Genomic DNA, 16,872 nt, shown 5'->3' with positions numbered 1-16,872 from the left:
GGCCCTGAGTTCAAGTCACAGTACTGGCACAAAAAAAGGAGGAGGAGGAAGAGGAAAAAGAAGAAGAGGAGAAGAAAAGGAAGAGGAGGAGGAGGAAGTAGAGGAGGAGGAGGAAGAAGAGGAGGAGGAGGAGGAAAAATAAATTATCATTTTAAATTTTTATATTAATATATTTTGTTTTAAAAAGTTGACATTAGTAACTCTTCCTGATGGATCATAAAATCTGATCTCACCGAAAGGAAATAAAATATAATAGAAACAAGTGAAAGTGTTCTTTTTTAAACCAATATTTTAAAGACTCTTCCTTGGAAGATGACTTCATAGGGAGGGACAGAATAGCTTTGCTTGTTCTCTATTCCTAGAACTCTTCAACCTTGCTTGATATATCATGAGTATTACCTCATGAATATCTGTGAAGTAGATAGGTTAAAGAATAAAATTTAGCTGGGCGCTGGTGGCTCATGCCTGTAATCCTAGCTACTCAGGAGGCTGAGATCTGAGGATCTCAGTTCAAAGCCAGCCCGGGCAAGGAAAGTTGTGAGACTCTTATCTCCAACTAACCACCAGAAAACCGGAAGTGGCACTGTGGCTCAAGTGGTAGAGCACTCACCTTGAGCTGAAGAGTTGAGGGACAATGCCCAGGCCCATAGTTCAAGCCCCACAACTGACATAAATAAATAAATAAATAGGCATTCATTAAGTATAATGAGAGAACAAAAATCAGGCTACTCCTATTCACAACAGCCAAGATATGGAAACAGCCAGATGCCCTACAATAGATAAATGGATCCAAAAACCGTGGTACCTATACACAATGGAATTTTATATAGCCACTAGAAAGAACAATATTATATCATTTGCAGGGAAATGGATGGACCTAGAACAAATCATGTTAAGTGAGGCAAACTGAGCTTAGAGAGACAAATGGCACATGTTTTCTCTCATATGCAGAAGCTAGATCTAAAATACACTGGAATATGATAAATTATGCAGGATTCTAGGCACTCACCCACAGTGAGACCAAAAGCTGTTACTTTTAGGGGAAAAACACAAAGGCGCAATGTCCCTGTGCCTCTTTAATTTATATAAAATTATATATATATATATCTCAAAACAAAGTCCAAGATATGGAAAAAGAAATCTCTCTTTTTGTTGTTATTTCTATTTTCTTTTCTTTCTGTCTGGTTTGTTCATATGTCTCCCTTTGGAAGGTTTTGGGGAAGGTATAGAACTCAAGGGGAAGGGGCTGGGAAGGTGGCTCAGTGGTTGAGTGCTTGCCTTGCATGCATGAGGCTCTGGGTTCAGCACCACATAGCAGAAAAAGCCGGAAGTGGCGCTGTGGCTCAAGTGGTAGAATGCTAGCCTTGAGCTGAAGAGCTGAGGGACAGCGCCCAGGCTCTGAGTTCAGGCCCCATGACCAACAAAAGGAGGAGGAGGAGGAGGAGGAGGAGGAGGAGGAGGAGGAGGAGGGGGAGGGGGAGGGGGAGGGGGAGGGGGAGGGGGAGGGGGAGGAAGAGGAAGAGGAAGAAGAAGAAGAAGAAGAAGAAGAAGAAGAAGAAGAAGAAGAAGAAGAAGAAGAAGAAGAAGAAGAAGAAGAAGAACCACAACAACAACAACAACAACTCTAGGGGAGAAGAGTGAAAAAGTGCAGCAGTGGAGCTCACTGGACATTGATGAAAATGAACTATTCAACTCATGGGTGGAGATGGGAGGGAGGGACTAGTCAAGAATGAGGGAAGTGATGACACTGTAAAATGGAAATGTACTCTTAACCTGACTTCTGAAACTGTAATCCCTGTGTATATCACCTTTATAATAATAACAAAGTAATTTAAAAAAAAAACAGGCACTCAATTGTTTGCTGACAATTCAAATCCTATCTCAGTAGATTAACTTGCTTGATACAGGGTGGATGAGTGGCAGAGTTTGCACTAGAACCTTCATTTCTCTTCCCTGCAATATGTGCTAAAATTGAAACCAGGTTTACAACACAGACTCAAAGTCCAAGAGTCCCACATTAGGTCTAGCCACTCAACCCCCGTAGGCCAAATAAAGAGACCTGGTAAGGAAAAGAGAAAGGAGGTTTATTACATGACGCCATGGGAAAGAAGCACTTTGGTACATCCTCAAAGGTAGATATTGCCCTTGGTTTAAATAGGAAGAATTGAGGACAGAATTTCATGGTTCTGGGGATTTAACTCAGAGCCTTTGCACCTAGTAGATAGTAATTGCTCTAACACTTGAGCTACATTTTTGTCAGTGTTGGAGCTTGAACTTGGGACCTGGGCACTGTCTCTGAGCTCTTTTTGTTCAAGGCTAGTATTCTACCACTTGAGCCACAGCACCAGTTCCAGTTTTCTGGTGATTAACTGGAGACAGGATTCTCACAGACTTTCCTGCTTGGGCCGGCCTTAAACCAGGATCCTCAGATTTCAACCTACTGAGTAGCTAGGATTCCAGGTGTGAGCCATCAGCACCCAGCTGCACCACCTTTTCTGTTTATATTCCATTTTTTGAGACATGTTCTCCATAAATTTTCCAGATGTGGCCTTAAATTCAAGATCTTCCTACCTCTGCCTCCAGAGTAAACTATTTTCTTTAGGATATAAATGTTGTCTTTTTTAATAACTAATCTCTTGTCCCTTGCATTCTGTGGGAAACTTCCATTTTAATCGAAAGTAATGGTAGCGGTGAAAGATGTTGTTTGGTGGCTCTGAGGCTTAAAGTTGGGGCTTCATGTTTGCTTTATTTACTTTCTCATTGGGAGCTCGACCTCTTGAGTCATACCTCCAGCCTGGCCTTCTGCTTGTTTTTTTTAATTTTTTTATTGTTATTATAAAGGTGATGGTACAGAGTGGCTACAGTTACAGTAGACAGGTAAAGAATACATTTCTTTTTGGACAATGTCATCCCTTCCTCCCCCCTCCTCCTGCCTGCTTTTATAGAGAAAGGAATTTAGCAAACTTTTCTTCCTGGGCTAGCCTTGCATCATGATTCTCCAAATTTCAACTTTCTGAATAGCTAGGAGTACAAAGCATGAGTCACATGAGCCACTGGCACCCAGTTTATTTTGTCTTTTGAAGACTTGGAATGTAGCTAGACCTGTATCCCCAAAACTTGGCAATTGGAAAAATATCTTAATTATGATTGTCTTTCCCTTATTCGTGAGGGATTGGTTCCAGAAATTCTATTTCTACCAAAATCTATGGATACTCAGCCAGGCACCAGTGGCTTATGCCCATAATTGTAGCTGTGTCCACTCCAGCAGGCCTATAAAAATAGAAGAAATGGATGGATGAAAGACATATCACCTAACAGAAGTGTTTGGAATAGAGAAGGGAGGATTTTAATATGAACAGCACGTTAAAGAAGAAATACTCCTCTGTTCAACTCTTGGTTTTCCGTGTGAAGCCTGTTCATGTCACTAAGGAACAAGCCCTAGGCATTGTCTACACATGTAAAGCAGTATCAACCCCAACCTGTTTCTCTCATTGCAATTTTTCTGCATTATCCCAGATTCAGGAGTTGCTCATTCTGTAACTCTGTCTTTCTAAGACACACTGGATTTTAAAAAGTTGACACATTTAACCTCCATTAATCCTACCGGTTTTGCAGGAAAACATTTGACATATTTTAAGAAAAATATAACAAGTTGATATAAAGAGAGTGGGGAGAGAGGGAGGGAGAGAGGGAGAGAAGCAGCACTGACCTCAGAAACAAGTGGGATAAAATTGGATCCCTGTGTGGCATCTATGTTTCAGGAAAGGGTCTGTGGGGAATAGACAGGGAGCATAGATATGTGGTATTTGGAACAGGCTCCTCTGCATAAAGTATAAAAGCCCCCCCTCAAAGAAAACAGGTTCAGATGCTGAGCTTCAGGATAGATGATTATTGTCCAAAACAAGACAACAAGGTCAAACTGGCTGCTGAAAATGGATGTAGACACTAAAAAGTACCCACTGAATTTGATGATTTGAAAATACTAGAAATATCAGGACGATCAGCCTGTGTGCTGACAAGGAAAAGTCACATAGCAGAGAATTGAGGTATGAACAAGATGAGAGGTAGTATACAGAAAAAGAAGAAAATACTCTTTAAGAAACTTCCAGAGGGTCTGGGAAGGTGGCTCAGTGGTAGAGCGCTTGCCTTGCATGCCTGAGGCCCTGGGTTTGATTCCTCAGCACCACAAAAGAAAAAAGCCAGAAGTGGTGCTGTGGCTCAAGTGGTAGAGCGCTAGCCTTGAGCTGAAGAGCTGAGGGACAGCGTCCAGGCCCAGAATTTAGGCCCCCCCCCAAAAAAAAAAGAAAAAAAAGAAACTTCCAGAGCTGGATGCCAATGGCTGGCACCTGTAATCTTAGCTAATTGGGAGGATGAGACCAGGAGGATCATGGTTTCAGGCCAGCCCCAGCATAAATGCCAGACCTCTTTTCAACCAATAGCTGGGTGCAAATGTCATCCCAACTAACATAGGGATGATAGAGGTTCTAGGTCAGCCTGGGTGGATAAGTTCACAAGACCCCATCTCAATGGAAAGAAACTGGGTGTGGTGGTGCATGCCTGTCATCACAGCTATGAAGAGGAGTTTTCATATGTGGCTCATAGTCTAGGCACATGCCTGAGCAGGAAATGAGATCCTACCTCAAAAATACAAATCAAGGAAGGTCTAGAAACATGACTCAGTAGTAGATCACCTGCCTAGTAAGAAAGGGGTTCTAAGTTGATACCTCAGTACCACCCAAGAAAGAAAGTTATGGCAGATAGTAATGACAGCAAATGGTGGAGGGTAGAAGGAAGCCTGTGTGAGAAGGTGTCAGACTTGAGCATCTCTCCCATTTCATGGTATCTAGCCAAGAAGGAGAATGTAAAGATGCCAGATTTGGTAACTACACATAAAGGCATATGCTTGATACAGTTTGTTTTCAATAAGGTGGGGTGGGTAAGATTGTGCCCGAGTAAAAAGATTGGCCTTGAACAGATACCTGCAGGCAAAAGAAAATGAACAAAAGGATATAGGAAAGCATTTTATCCATCAACTATCTGGAAGTTGGAGTGGCTGGGATGTCTCCTGTTTCCAGGGTTACAGACTAAGGCACATTCAACAGAGACAAGAGGATTTGACAACTAAGAAGTCACCATGACCTGTGCAAGGGAAATTGTGTCATTCAGCCAACAGGTGAACAGGGCACCGAACTGTGTAAGAAACTTGGAGTCTATACTTAGCTCATCACCGAATAAGCTTTATAATGAAAGCACCATTTTGGCACTTCTCCAAAATAAAGGAGTTGAATGAAATGCAGGCTAAGGTCTTATCTAACCCATTTTTTTTTAATCCACTGTGGACAAGGCACAAGGCTGGCCAAGATATAAAGATCCAAAAGAGGCAGGACACAACCCTCAAGGACACCATAGTCTCCACAAGTAAACAGTGTCTACTAAAACCCATCCTGGGGCTGGGAAGATGGCTCAGTGGTAGAGCACTTGCCTTGCATGCATGAGGCCCTGGGTTCGATTCCTCAGCACCATATAAGCAAAAAGAAAAAAGCCAGAAGTGGCGCTGTAGCTCAAGTGGTAGAGCGCTAGCCTTAAGCTGAAGAGCTGAGGGACAGCGCCCAGGCCCAGAGTCCAAGCCCCACAACCGGGCCCTCCCTCAAAAAAAAAAAAAAAAAAGAAATCTTTAAAAAAATAAAATAAATTAAATAAAATCCCATCCTTCCTAAATCAAGGTCAGCTGAAATTCTTATTTTAGGGGAACTACTAAGAGTAACTTCTGGTGTGATTTTTTTCAATTGCTCAGGGCCAAACTTAGCCCGAAAATGTCAAGATCTTTGACCACCTAGAAAAGTTATCTCTCAGTATGAGAAGTGCGAGAAAAGAATGAGCCATCAATTAAATGAATTTGAAATCCATTCATTTGCATACTATGGATATATTGTTAGTCAGTGCCCTAAGATATTTATCACAGCACATGAAATGGAAAGTTTTGATTGTATATGTTATCTTTTTTATAAGACAAAATAGATTCTGCCAACTTTTGAGCCAGAAGAATAGAAAATACATTCATGCATAATGAGCTGTAGAAATTCAATGTTGAAAAGGATGTATTATTTTGTCTGATACATCTTCCTGTCAACATGTTTTTTAGCATGTGGTCTTTTGTTCTATTCAGAATTTCCAGTTGTCTATTTGTACAGATTTTACATCTCCTACCACAAAGCTTAGAAATGTTGACAGCCTCTTCTTATACTCTCTACAACAATGTGAGGAGGAGGACATTTCTATTGCCTCTTTTTCTTCATAAAAATGTTCCCATGGTTAACTGTTCAGGTATCTTGTCCCTCTTTTTGAAAACACCGAGTTCCCAAAAGACATCTTTAACTCTGATTTAAACTGACAGTGCTACCAAAATAACAAAGGGTTCTGTTAGGAGTGTGGATTAATTCTGGAGGTGTTTTAGAATCATTGCACTCCATCATTATCAAGACCAAACCACCCAGCTGTCCCAATTACTAGGTACTTATAACTAATTATTTATCCCATAACTAGTCTCAGGTCACCTTCTTCCCCCAGAATCCTTGCTGCTCTAATTCTCTCACTGCCCTCTTGTGGAACGGAGTTGCTTCTTTCTTTCACTTCCCACTCACAGTTGTGCTCACCAGAAGCAAGCAAGCAGGTAATTGATTATGGAATTTAAGACCTAAGAGAGATCTGGTTACAAGTCTTTCTCCTACCACCTACTGCTATTGTAGCAATTGTCAATCAATTAATCAGAAGTGGAATGTATTTCCCTGTAAAGGAAAGATAACTAAAACCTGCCTGACCTACAAAAGATGAGTTGCTATGAAGAAACACAATTGACACAAGAGTAATCGACACAAGAATACTTCATAAACTTGCTGCGAGAGGGAAAGCAAAGTTCAGCACCCTGAATGCAGTCCTTACAAACCATGTGAGACCTTTCCTTCGGATCCTGGCCTGCATGTACCAAGGGAGCCACAGTATTTATGCTCTAGTTGGCCTCTGGGAAAACATCTGACTGAGGTGGAGCCTCAAAAGTGCTAGCTTAAATTTAGGGACAGTTTCCAGGCCTTCATGACACAGGACTGGCACTAAATATGTATGAAGAAATGGACAAATTCTTAGAAGATAACCTTACCAAGACTGAATCACAAAGAAACAGAACATTTGACCAAATCTATAAAGAATGAGACTGATCCAACACAAAACGTCCAAGGGTTGGAGATGACTCTGTGATAAGAGTGCCAGCCAAGCAAGCACCAGGCCCTGAATTTAAACCCCAGTATTACCACCCACAAAACCAAGAAAAAGCCCAGAACCAGAACTATATGGCCACATTGCTGAGCACTACCAAACATTTAAATAAGAACAAATACCGATTCTTCTTGAATTATTCCAAAATAAAGTTGAAGCAAAGGAAATTCTTTCAGATACATTCCATGAGGCCAGAATTTCTGTTATATGAAAGCAGACAAGGCAAGAACACAAAAAAGAAATTTCTTTTGCAATTATGGCTGTGTAATGTTATCATCCACTAGGTATCTTGATGAGCACAAATCAATACAGTCCATAAGCATACATGCAAAAATACACAAAAAATGTCACAAGTTGTCTAATTCCAAACCTCTCTCTTACACTGTCTCGAAACTACTATTGGTGATTTACTCACACATCATCTAAACATCTTTGTTTAAATGTATTTATTATCATTGTAGACCCATTCACTGCCTTCCTTTCCAACAGGTAAAATAGAAAAGCTGACTCACAAAGGGAATGAATACATTTAATGAAAATATCTACTTATCAGTTTTCTTTGGGGTATGACAAGATCCTTCCCAATGTTTCTCATTTGCTCTTCCTTTTCATACATTTTCCTTGTATTTAATGAAATAGTTATTTGTGATGTAAAGCACTGAGCAAAGGATTGGACGTTTTTTCACACCTGTAATCAATCCCCAGGCATTGAGGAGGGGAGGAAGGAGAATTGCCAAGTTCCGTCCAGTTTGGGATACAGAGCAAGACCTCATCTCCAAACATTTAGTTCATTCATTCATTCCGGGAGAAAAGTATCGGTCCACACATACACAAGTTGGAAGGAGCCCAGGTCTAGCTCCCTCCTCCACTCCATTATTTTCCAATAGTCCACGTGTGCTGCCTTTAACTGTCAACTATTTGCTCCAAGTTGTGACAGAATCGCATGCCCCATCTCAAGAAGTTTGGGGTTAAAGTATCATTACAGGGGTAAAATACCGTTTTAATTCGCACCCTGACACCACAGACCTTAACATCACTCAGGGAGACTCAATACACACCGTGAAAGTCCTGTGAACTGTTTTAGGTAGGGGGGGGGGGGGTCCACATGCTGCAATCACGTGACCAGCAGTCGAGGTTGGGGGGGGTGTAAGAACTGCACATGCGCAGTCAGTGTCTAGGCGCCCGCTAGGCCCCGCCCCACCGCCGCGGGCGTCGGAGACGTGTGACGCGTCGCCTGCGACCCGCGCCGGCCTAGTCCGGGAGCCTTTCCGGAGCCGGAGTCGGGAGTCGGCGACTTCGAGTGTGGAAAGCTCGGGGTCGCCGACCCCGCCGCGTGCCAGAAGCACGGAGGTGCAGGGTGTCCCCGAGAGTCCGGGGCCGGGCTCGGCGGGTGGCGTCCCGCGTCCCGGGGCCCCGGCCCCCGCGGCGGCCGCCAGCCTGGCCGCGGCCCCCGTGGCGGCGCCCGGCTCGCAGTTCACGCTGCTGGTGATGCGGCCGTGCGCGGGGCCCGACGAGGCGGAGGGCGGCCTGAGGCAGGCGCCGGCCCCGGCCCCCGCGCGGGGCGCCGCCGGCCCGGGCCGGCCCCTCGGATACCTTTGCGAGGTGGCGGGCGAGGCGGAGGAGGAGGCGGCGGAGGACGACGCGGACCTGCTGGACACTTCCGACCCCCCCGGAGGAGGCGAAAGTACCGCCAGCCCGGAGGACCTGGAGGACGAGGACGCCCCCTCGGGGGGCGAGGGCGGCGGCGGCCGGCGGCGGGGCGGCGGCGCCAGCAAGACCTGCACCTACGAGGGCTGCCGCGAGACGACCAGCCAGGTGGCCAAGCAGCGCAAGCCGTGGATGTGCAAGAAGCACCGCAACAAGATGTACAAGGACAAGTACAAGAAGAAGAAGAGCGACCAGGCCCTGAACTGCGGCGGCGGGGCTGCCTCGGCCGGCGGCGCGGGCAGCGTCAAAGTGGAGGTACCCGCGCCCCGCTGGGGAGCCGGGGGAGGGAGGAACACCCCACCGTCGCTGACCTTTCCTCCTCCCTCGCCCCTCCCCCAAACGCCATTTCCAGGACCTGCACCTGTGCTCTCAGAGTGGGGAGGGATGCCTCGCTGAGCTAGTGGCTGGGCGAGGGGGGGGGGGCGGGCGGGAGGGTGTCTTCCTCCCCGAGAAGTTAATGGGAACCCTACGCGAAGCCTCCATTCTGCTGTGGGTCCTTGGGATAAGTGAATGAGTGTCATCCTGAAACACATCCGCCAAGCAGTCATGTCCAACAACTGTGATCGGGCTGAAAGGACATTTAATAAGTGATGGCTGTGATTCACCCTAGGTAGAGTTGGCAAAGGGACTATGGACCTAGATGAAATTGGTGCTTTGGAGAAAGTAGCCTGTTCTCAGTATCCCTATTTCTAGTACTCTACAGTGCTTTGAATACCGACTGCTTTGTACTCTCTGGTACTTAGAATAGTACTCTAGGGGTACTCTAGTACCTCCTCAACTTAAGTACTTTAGTACAATACTACTTGATACCTTTGTTTTGTGCCTGTGTTTAGTAGCCTCGGGGTGGGCGGGGGGGGGGGGGTGGAAGGGGGGATAATTAACCATGAGGTGTCTCAGAAGACTTTTGAGTGTCTTGAGCTAAACTGTGTTGAAGATGCTCTAGTTCTCTGGAGTTGGAATTCTGGCAGCAAATCTCCATTCTATCATTTGCTGGTTTTGTGGCTTTAAACATGCTATTGACCTCTATCAAGTCAACTCCCTCCAAGGTTGGTGTTAAAATAATGCTTGGTGCTTAGGGTTGCTGTGAGAATGTGAGATACTCCCTAGTAAGTATTTGCTTGGTGTCCAGCAGATAGTAAAAGTCAGTAAACCTTAGCCATTACTGTTGTCATTATTAGCAGTGTACTTCGAGATTGCTACACAAATTGCATCCTATGTATTTTCACTTTAATAAAAGTATATAATCACTCAGTGCCAGAAAAAAAATTTTTGATAGTAGTGATCCAGAAATTAATGTTTAAAAGGGAATGGTGTCCTAGGATGTTTTCTAAAAGTTTTAGGCTGAACTTGAACAGTTAACCCATTGCTTAGTCTTAGATATTGTGTATATTTATAAATGTACTAGCCTAAATATATCTGAAATCTACAGTCACCAACATACTGTGTTTAACTATATTCACTAGGGTACTGGTTGACTTCTCTTTCACTTTTATTCTGGTTTTTTTTTTTTTTTTTGGTCAATGCCTGGCGTGTTTAGGGTTTTTAAAATTATTATTGTTTAGGTTTGGACCATAATCCCAAATGTTGAAACCCTAAAAGACCAAAATATAATTCTGTAATATGCTATGTATTTTAATACATTTCTTTGATAAAAATATTTTATAGGTCACTTTAGGTGGTAAAATAAGCAATCATACAAGTACTTTGTAAGCTTAAACACAGGTATACTAATAACAATTACACAAGCATAATAGTTTTGACCAGATGAGTTGATAAAGTAGGTGGAAAAATTTATAGATTCATATGGTTGGTAATTGTATACACTCAGTTTTCTAATTGTGGTTATCTGAAATACAGTAACATGATCTTGAGTATATAGGGGAGCTCAATCAGAAACCAAGCTGGATGTAGAATGCTTGCCTAATATGAGCAAGGTCCTGATTCAATCCCTAGAACCAACAACCAAAGAACAGAAAAGAGGCTGAGGATGTAGTTCAATGATAAGAGTATTTATCTAGCATGGGAAAGGACTTGGATTCAAACCCTAGAATTGGGTGAGGAAAAAAACTGAGGTGCATCAACACCACCTATGGAGTCACCCAAAGGGCTGGGATCTTATTTTATCTTTAACAAATGAAGATGTACAAAAAGGACATCATTTATTAAGGATAGTCAACATTTTTAAGTGTAAACACAATTGTGCAAAGAACACAATGTTGCACAAATGGAATATTAGAATAATGAACTTTCACACAGTCAAAATCTCAAAAAAAGACATAAAACATTCAGAATTGTCTAAACATCCTTACACAGTTACAAAAATGACATATAGCACAGTAAATTGTAAAATTTAATGCTGGTTGTTTTGCTCAGTTCTGAAGTAACTAGGATCCTCAGGTGAAAAGCACAGTAGTTTATTCAAAACAAAACAATGCCTCAGAAGTCTGTGTCATAGGAAAAGAAGTGTTGAAAGTTGTTTTTTTTTTTTTAAGGGAATCCCAACATTTTACAAGTTTGGGCCATATGACTCAAGGTTATTTCCACTATACAAGGTTATTCTACTATATGGTTTCTGTGGTATTAACATTCTGAGGCTTGGGAATATAGGGACTCCCCAACCAAGGCCTTGCACACATAAAATTAAACTTTATGGGAAGAAGAGGAAGAATTTGTTTGTGTGTTTTGTGGATACTAGCATCTTTACATTTTGAGGCCTAAAATTTTTAAGGATAGAACACTTTCATAATAACATTTTGCTTAACTTTTCATAATAAAAGAAGCAAATGGGATCATTTAGTGCATTCAAATGCCGGCATAGAAAAGGCCAAGAGGATAAACAGCCTAGATAATAAATAGCCTAAATAGCATGGAAGCTAAATTCCTATAAAGCATTGCTTGTATTTTTATATTAAGAATTTGGGTGCCCAGGATGTAATGCAGAAGTAAATGCTTAGCATATACAAGGTCCTAGATTCAATCCCCACCACCTCCCCCATCAGTTTTTGGTTTGGATGTGTTATTTTATTTGGATGTAGCAGAGTATTGCAGTGAACTAGGATAATACTTTGCTAGGCCAGAAAAGGTGTTTTATGTACTTTTCTATCTGGAAAGCGGGAATACACATTAGATAGTAGGTGTTCCTGATTATAGGGGGCAGGGGTCATGCATATATGTACGCCAGTACTGAAACTTAACCTCAAGGCCTTGAGCTCTTGTTTAGCTTTTTCTGCTCAAGGCTGGCACTCTATCACTGGAACTGAACTTCCACTTCCAGATAGATAGATAGATAGATAGATAGATAGATAGATAGATAGATAGATAGATAGATAGATAGATAGATAGATAGATAGATAGATAGATAGATAGATAGATAGATAGATAGATAGATAGATAATAAAATTAGCTATACTTATTATAAAGGTGATTTACAGAGGGGTTATAGTTGTTGTAAGTCAGGGAATGAGTACATTTCTTTTTGGATAATATCACTCCTTTGTTGCTGTCTTCAAGTTTGTCCTTTCACTTCCTTCTGACTTTTTGCTGTTGTCTGCCTGGGCTGGCTTTGAACTGTGATCCTCAAATCTGTCTCTTGAGTAGCTAGGATTACTCTGTGAGCCACCAGCACCCAGCTTTTTGGGTTTTGATATCTCAGGGTATTATAACTTTAACTGTTTTGTCCGTGCTAGCAGTGCTTACTGGCCTTTTCCAGCTAGTTTACTATATTCTTCCTCTACTTCCAAATTCTGAAAGTTTTGTTTAGCATTTGCTTCTTTAATATTTTACTGGCCCTCTATCTGGTTGTGAATTAACAAAAAAAAATTGATCCATATGTCTTGTTAGCAATGTGTACATTTTCTCTGAGTTCATATATTTCATCAAAGGTGGGCAGATGCTGTATTTTGGCTTAGATCATATAAAAGGAGACGGTTTCGTTCCTCTTTTCTTTTTTCCTAATATTCAAAATAGCTCACAAGTTACTCTTCACCATCATCCCCACCTTTGCCCAGTATCAATGTGAGGCCCTTTGAGAGACTAAAGAACTCAGGTTGAAACCCTGGGAGAGAAGTGTTAGCTAAAATAACTCCCAGCACCTGACTTAGGTAGAGGCATTCCCAAAGTTTCACAGTAATGTGGCAGAAGGGAGAGAAGCAAGACTTGTTTACAACTTCATTGCAGTCCTATAACCATGGGTTATCATATTTACAATGTTAACTTAATCTCACTTGCATTTTTTATCATTTACCACAGGAAACTGCAGACAATATACTCTCCATTGTAAAACAAAGAACAGGATCTTTTGGGGATCGTCCTGCAAGACCTACTCTTTTAGAACAAGTGTTAAATCAGAAACGACTGGTATGTGTTGGCTTCTGGTTACAAATCTATTAGTGAAAATTATTTGTCATAAGTGGAACTTAGATTCTCAAGGTTCTAGAACTTTTTAGGTGGCTACCAGACTTGAATCATGTCTAACTTTACCACTACAGTCTACCATCCCAAATCCATTCATGATCTCTGGGACTGTAACTGCAGTTACACCTATACTTCTTGTTTCTTCATTGATGAACCTTGCATATGCAAGCAAGATGCCATTTCCATACACACTTCCTTATGTTGAATTCTGATATTCATAGAATAATGCTGCGGTATAATCAACCAATATTTAACAAGTATCCCTATTATAAAGTTATCAGAAGTCGATCAGGAAAGAAGAGATTGTTCACTAAATAGCAATAATTACATAGTAATTTGAAACTTATACACTAGAATAAATTCCTAGTAAGAGTCCTTTAGAATTCCTTTAGAATAAAATTGAGACTTTATCTCAGAATTCTATGATAGGATTATCTTTAAGTAGTTTTACAGAGAAGTTTTGATTTAACTTAGCAATTTATGTGTACAGTGCATCTTAATGTTACCTCCTTCATTCCTCCCCCTCCATCTGTCCCAACCCCATCCATCCCTTTGAGTTACCTGGTTCCATTTTACAAATATACATTGAGAGTTGTGATTATATTTACCCACCATTTTTCTCTCTAGAATGAGATTTATTTTTAGTTTAAAAGACAAATTCACTAAGAAAAGATGAACTTAATTATATTAAAAAATGATTTCTGTAGTCAAAGATAGTGGTAGGGAGCCAGGCTCCAGTGGCTTGCACCCATAGTTCTAGCTCCTCAGTAGGCTGAAATCTGAGGAGTGCAGTTTGAAGCCAGCTGGGGAAGAAAGTCCCTGAGACTCAATCTCCAATAAACTATACTCAGAAAAAGCTGGAAAGGGCACTGTAGCTCAAGTGATAGAGCACTATTCTTGAGCACAAAGAGGCTCAGGGACAGCTCCCAGGCCCTGAGTTCCAGCCCCACTGGGGGATATATACATATATACATACATATACATATATATTCATATCATTCTATAAGGAAAAAACTTTGGCCTCAATACATTACGAAAGATAGAAGCAGAAATACTACTGTTCAGGTCTATAGAAAAATATTCAGTATCAGTAAAAATAATAGTAAACTGTAAGAAAAGCTTTCTTTAGTGTGCTGGTACACACTGGTAGATAGAGCTTTAGAGATAGTTATCCCTTTTGAGCAGAAATTAATGTAAAGCTATCTGCAGAAGTAGATCCTAAATATAGATAAAGTTAAAAACATGGACACTGGCAGAAATATATTCATCTTAAGTAATGAATATTTGAAACAACCTAAATAAATATACAGTAGTCTTACAACAACCAATGAATTATTGTGCATTTAATAGGACATTGGCAGTCTTTACAAATCATTTTTAATTAATTTTGGTTGTTTAATAGTTTGGATAACTAAATAATCATTTAAGAACTAATAATTTTAAAATCAATATTGATACCACTTCCAATTATATTTGGTGTATTTCCTTTTTAATCTTCTTTGGCTCTTTTACGAAGTTATTATAAAGGAGATGTTCAGAGGAGTTACAGTTACATAAGTCAGGTAATGAATACATTTCTTCTTTAACAATGTCCCCCTCTTCCCTTGCTCTGTTTCCAATTTTTTTAATATTTTAAGAATGGGGTTAGAGTATATTTTTGTTATATACTTATACAACTATTTTATTATTGTAAAAACACATTACCTATAGACTATTACATTTATTATCTGATGACAGCCATTTAAAAACACTAAATATAGAAAAAAATGTATTGGTGTTTTAGAGCAACCAGTCTCTCCAATTTAATATATTCATTCAGATATAGTTTTATTTATATGTATCTATATCTACCTATTTCAGATGTTGATAGTGATAGATTTATACCCATACACACCTATATACACACAAATACTTTTTGTTGTTGTTGTTTTTGTCTGTCATGGGGCCTGAGCTCTGGGCCTGGGCGCTGTCCCTCAGCTCTTCAGCTCAAGGCTAGCACTCTACCACTTGAGCCACAGCGCCACTTCCGGCTTTTTTCTTTTTGCTTATGTGGTGCTGAGGAATCAAACCCAGGGCCTCATGCGTGCAAGGCAAGCACTCTACCACTGAGCCACCTTCCCAGCCCTACTTTTTTTTTTTTTTTTTTTTTTGGTCAGTGTTGGGGCTTGAACTCAGTGTCTGGGTGTTGTTTCTGAGCGCTTTCACTCAAGGCTAGCATTCTACCACTTTGAGCCACTGTGCTAGTTTGGATTTCCTGGTGGCTAATTGGAGATAAATAAGATAATTGGAGATAAGACTTCCCTGCCTGGGCTGGCTTTGAACTGTAATTCTCAAATCTCAGGGCTGGCTTTGAATTGCAAATCTCAGGGCATGAGCCACCAAAACCCAGCTCACAAATACAAATTTTAACTTCTTCCTGAAGATTTAGATGAGAAGATTTTGAATTTCAGTACTGGTTCATATATGTATACAAATGTCATTTAACTTTTATTTTCACATCTGACCCCTTTTTTTTTGTCTTGCTGTCATTTTAGACCATTATTGTTTACACTCATGTTTGAAGAAAGTATGTTTACTGGAATGTAGAAAGCATTTCTTTTATGTGCAGACTTAAGCATTGACACCAGGTTTCAAGCTATTGTTTGTAGGTGTTAGTATTATGATATTGTATAGCAGAATATTATCATTAGTTTGCAGGGAGATAGGGCTGGGGTAACAATGATTAAAAACAAGTGTACTCATTGCCTAACTTATATAACTGTAACCCCCTGCTCATCACCTTTTCAACAACAAAAAATAGTTTATAGCTTGACTAGTATGATTTATCACCCACAAAACTGAGTTCAATTTCGACTTTTGTAACCATACTCTATCTTGCATAGGGACATATCAGAGTAATTCTGTCACATAAATGTAATCACATAAGAGTAATAGTATCATTTTTTTTTCCATTTTTCTCTTTAAGTCATTACTAAGAAGTCCAGAAGTGGTGCAGTTTTTACAGAAACAGCAACAACTCCTAAATCAGCAAGTTTTGGAGCAAAGACAGCAGCAGTTTCCAGGAGCTTCAGAGTGAGGGAGTTTACCAAGAACTTCTGTGTGGTTTTGTTGTACTGTAATAGATGTACATATTTTTATACCAAAAGAACAATGAGTAAGGCCAGTGGAACATGAACATTTTCTTGTAAATGTATGTGTGCATTTGGGGATAAATAAGTATTGGACTTTTTGCATCTAATCCTTCCATGAATTTTTTTTTAATCAGCTTATCTTTCTAAAATAATATTTACATTTTTTTAAATGTGTTCCTCTTCAGTCAATGTTACTGAAGATATTGAAAACAGTTACTTTCTGTGGAAGTCTTGAAGTTCATAGGTAATCTTGAATCATCTAGGTCTCTGGTTCTCATCAACAGGAAGTTGGAAGAATGTGAGTGTTTTGGGGTTGTTGTAGTGAGCTTGAGGACTCCTGGGTTTTAACCAG

General features: G+C 40.8%; 1 protein-coding gene across 1 annotated transcript; it reads left to right on the top strand.

The window, feature by feature from the left end:
* Window positions 1–5,134: 5,134 nt before the first annotated feature.
* Window positions 5,135–16,553, top strand: Rfxap (regulatory factor X associated protein). The gene is made up of 4 exons (XM_070003314.1): window positions 5,135–5,194; window positions 8,437–9,231; window positions 13,225–13,332; window positions 16,355–16,553. The coding sequence occupies exons 1-4, from the start codon at window positions 5,135–5,137 to the stop codon at window positions 16,463–16,465; spliced, it is 1,074 nt and encodes a 357-aa protein (XP_069859415.1). The 3' UTR covers window positions 16,466–16,553.
* The last annotated feature ends 319 nt before the right edge of the window (window positions 16,554–16,872 follow it).

This window comes from Dipodomys merriami, unplaced genomic scaffold, assembly GCF_024711535.1.
Source record: "Dipodomys merriami isolate MVZ:Mamm:240054 unplaced genomic scaffold, mDipMer1.0.p SCAF_6, whole genome shotgun sequence".
NCBI classification, from domain to species: domain Eukaryota; kingdom Metazoa; phylum Chordata; class Mammalia; order Rodentia; family Heteromyidae; genus Dipodomys; species Dipodomys merriami.
Note: the sequence above shows the minus strand (reverse complement) of the source record. Positions and strands in the feature narration are given on the sequence as shown.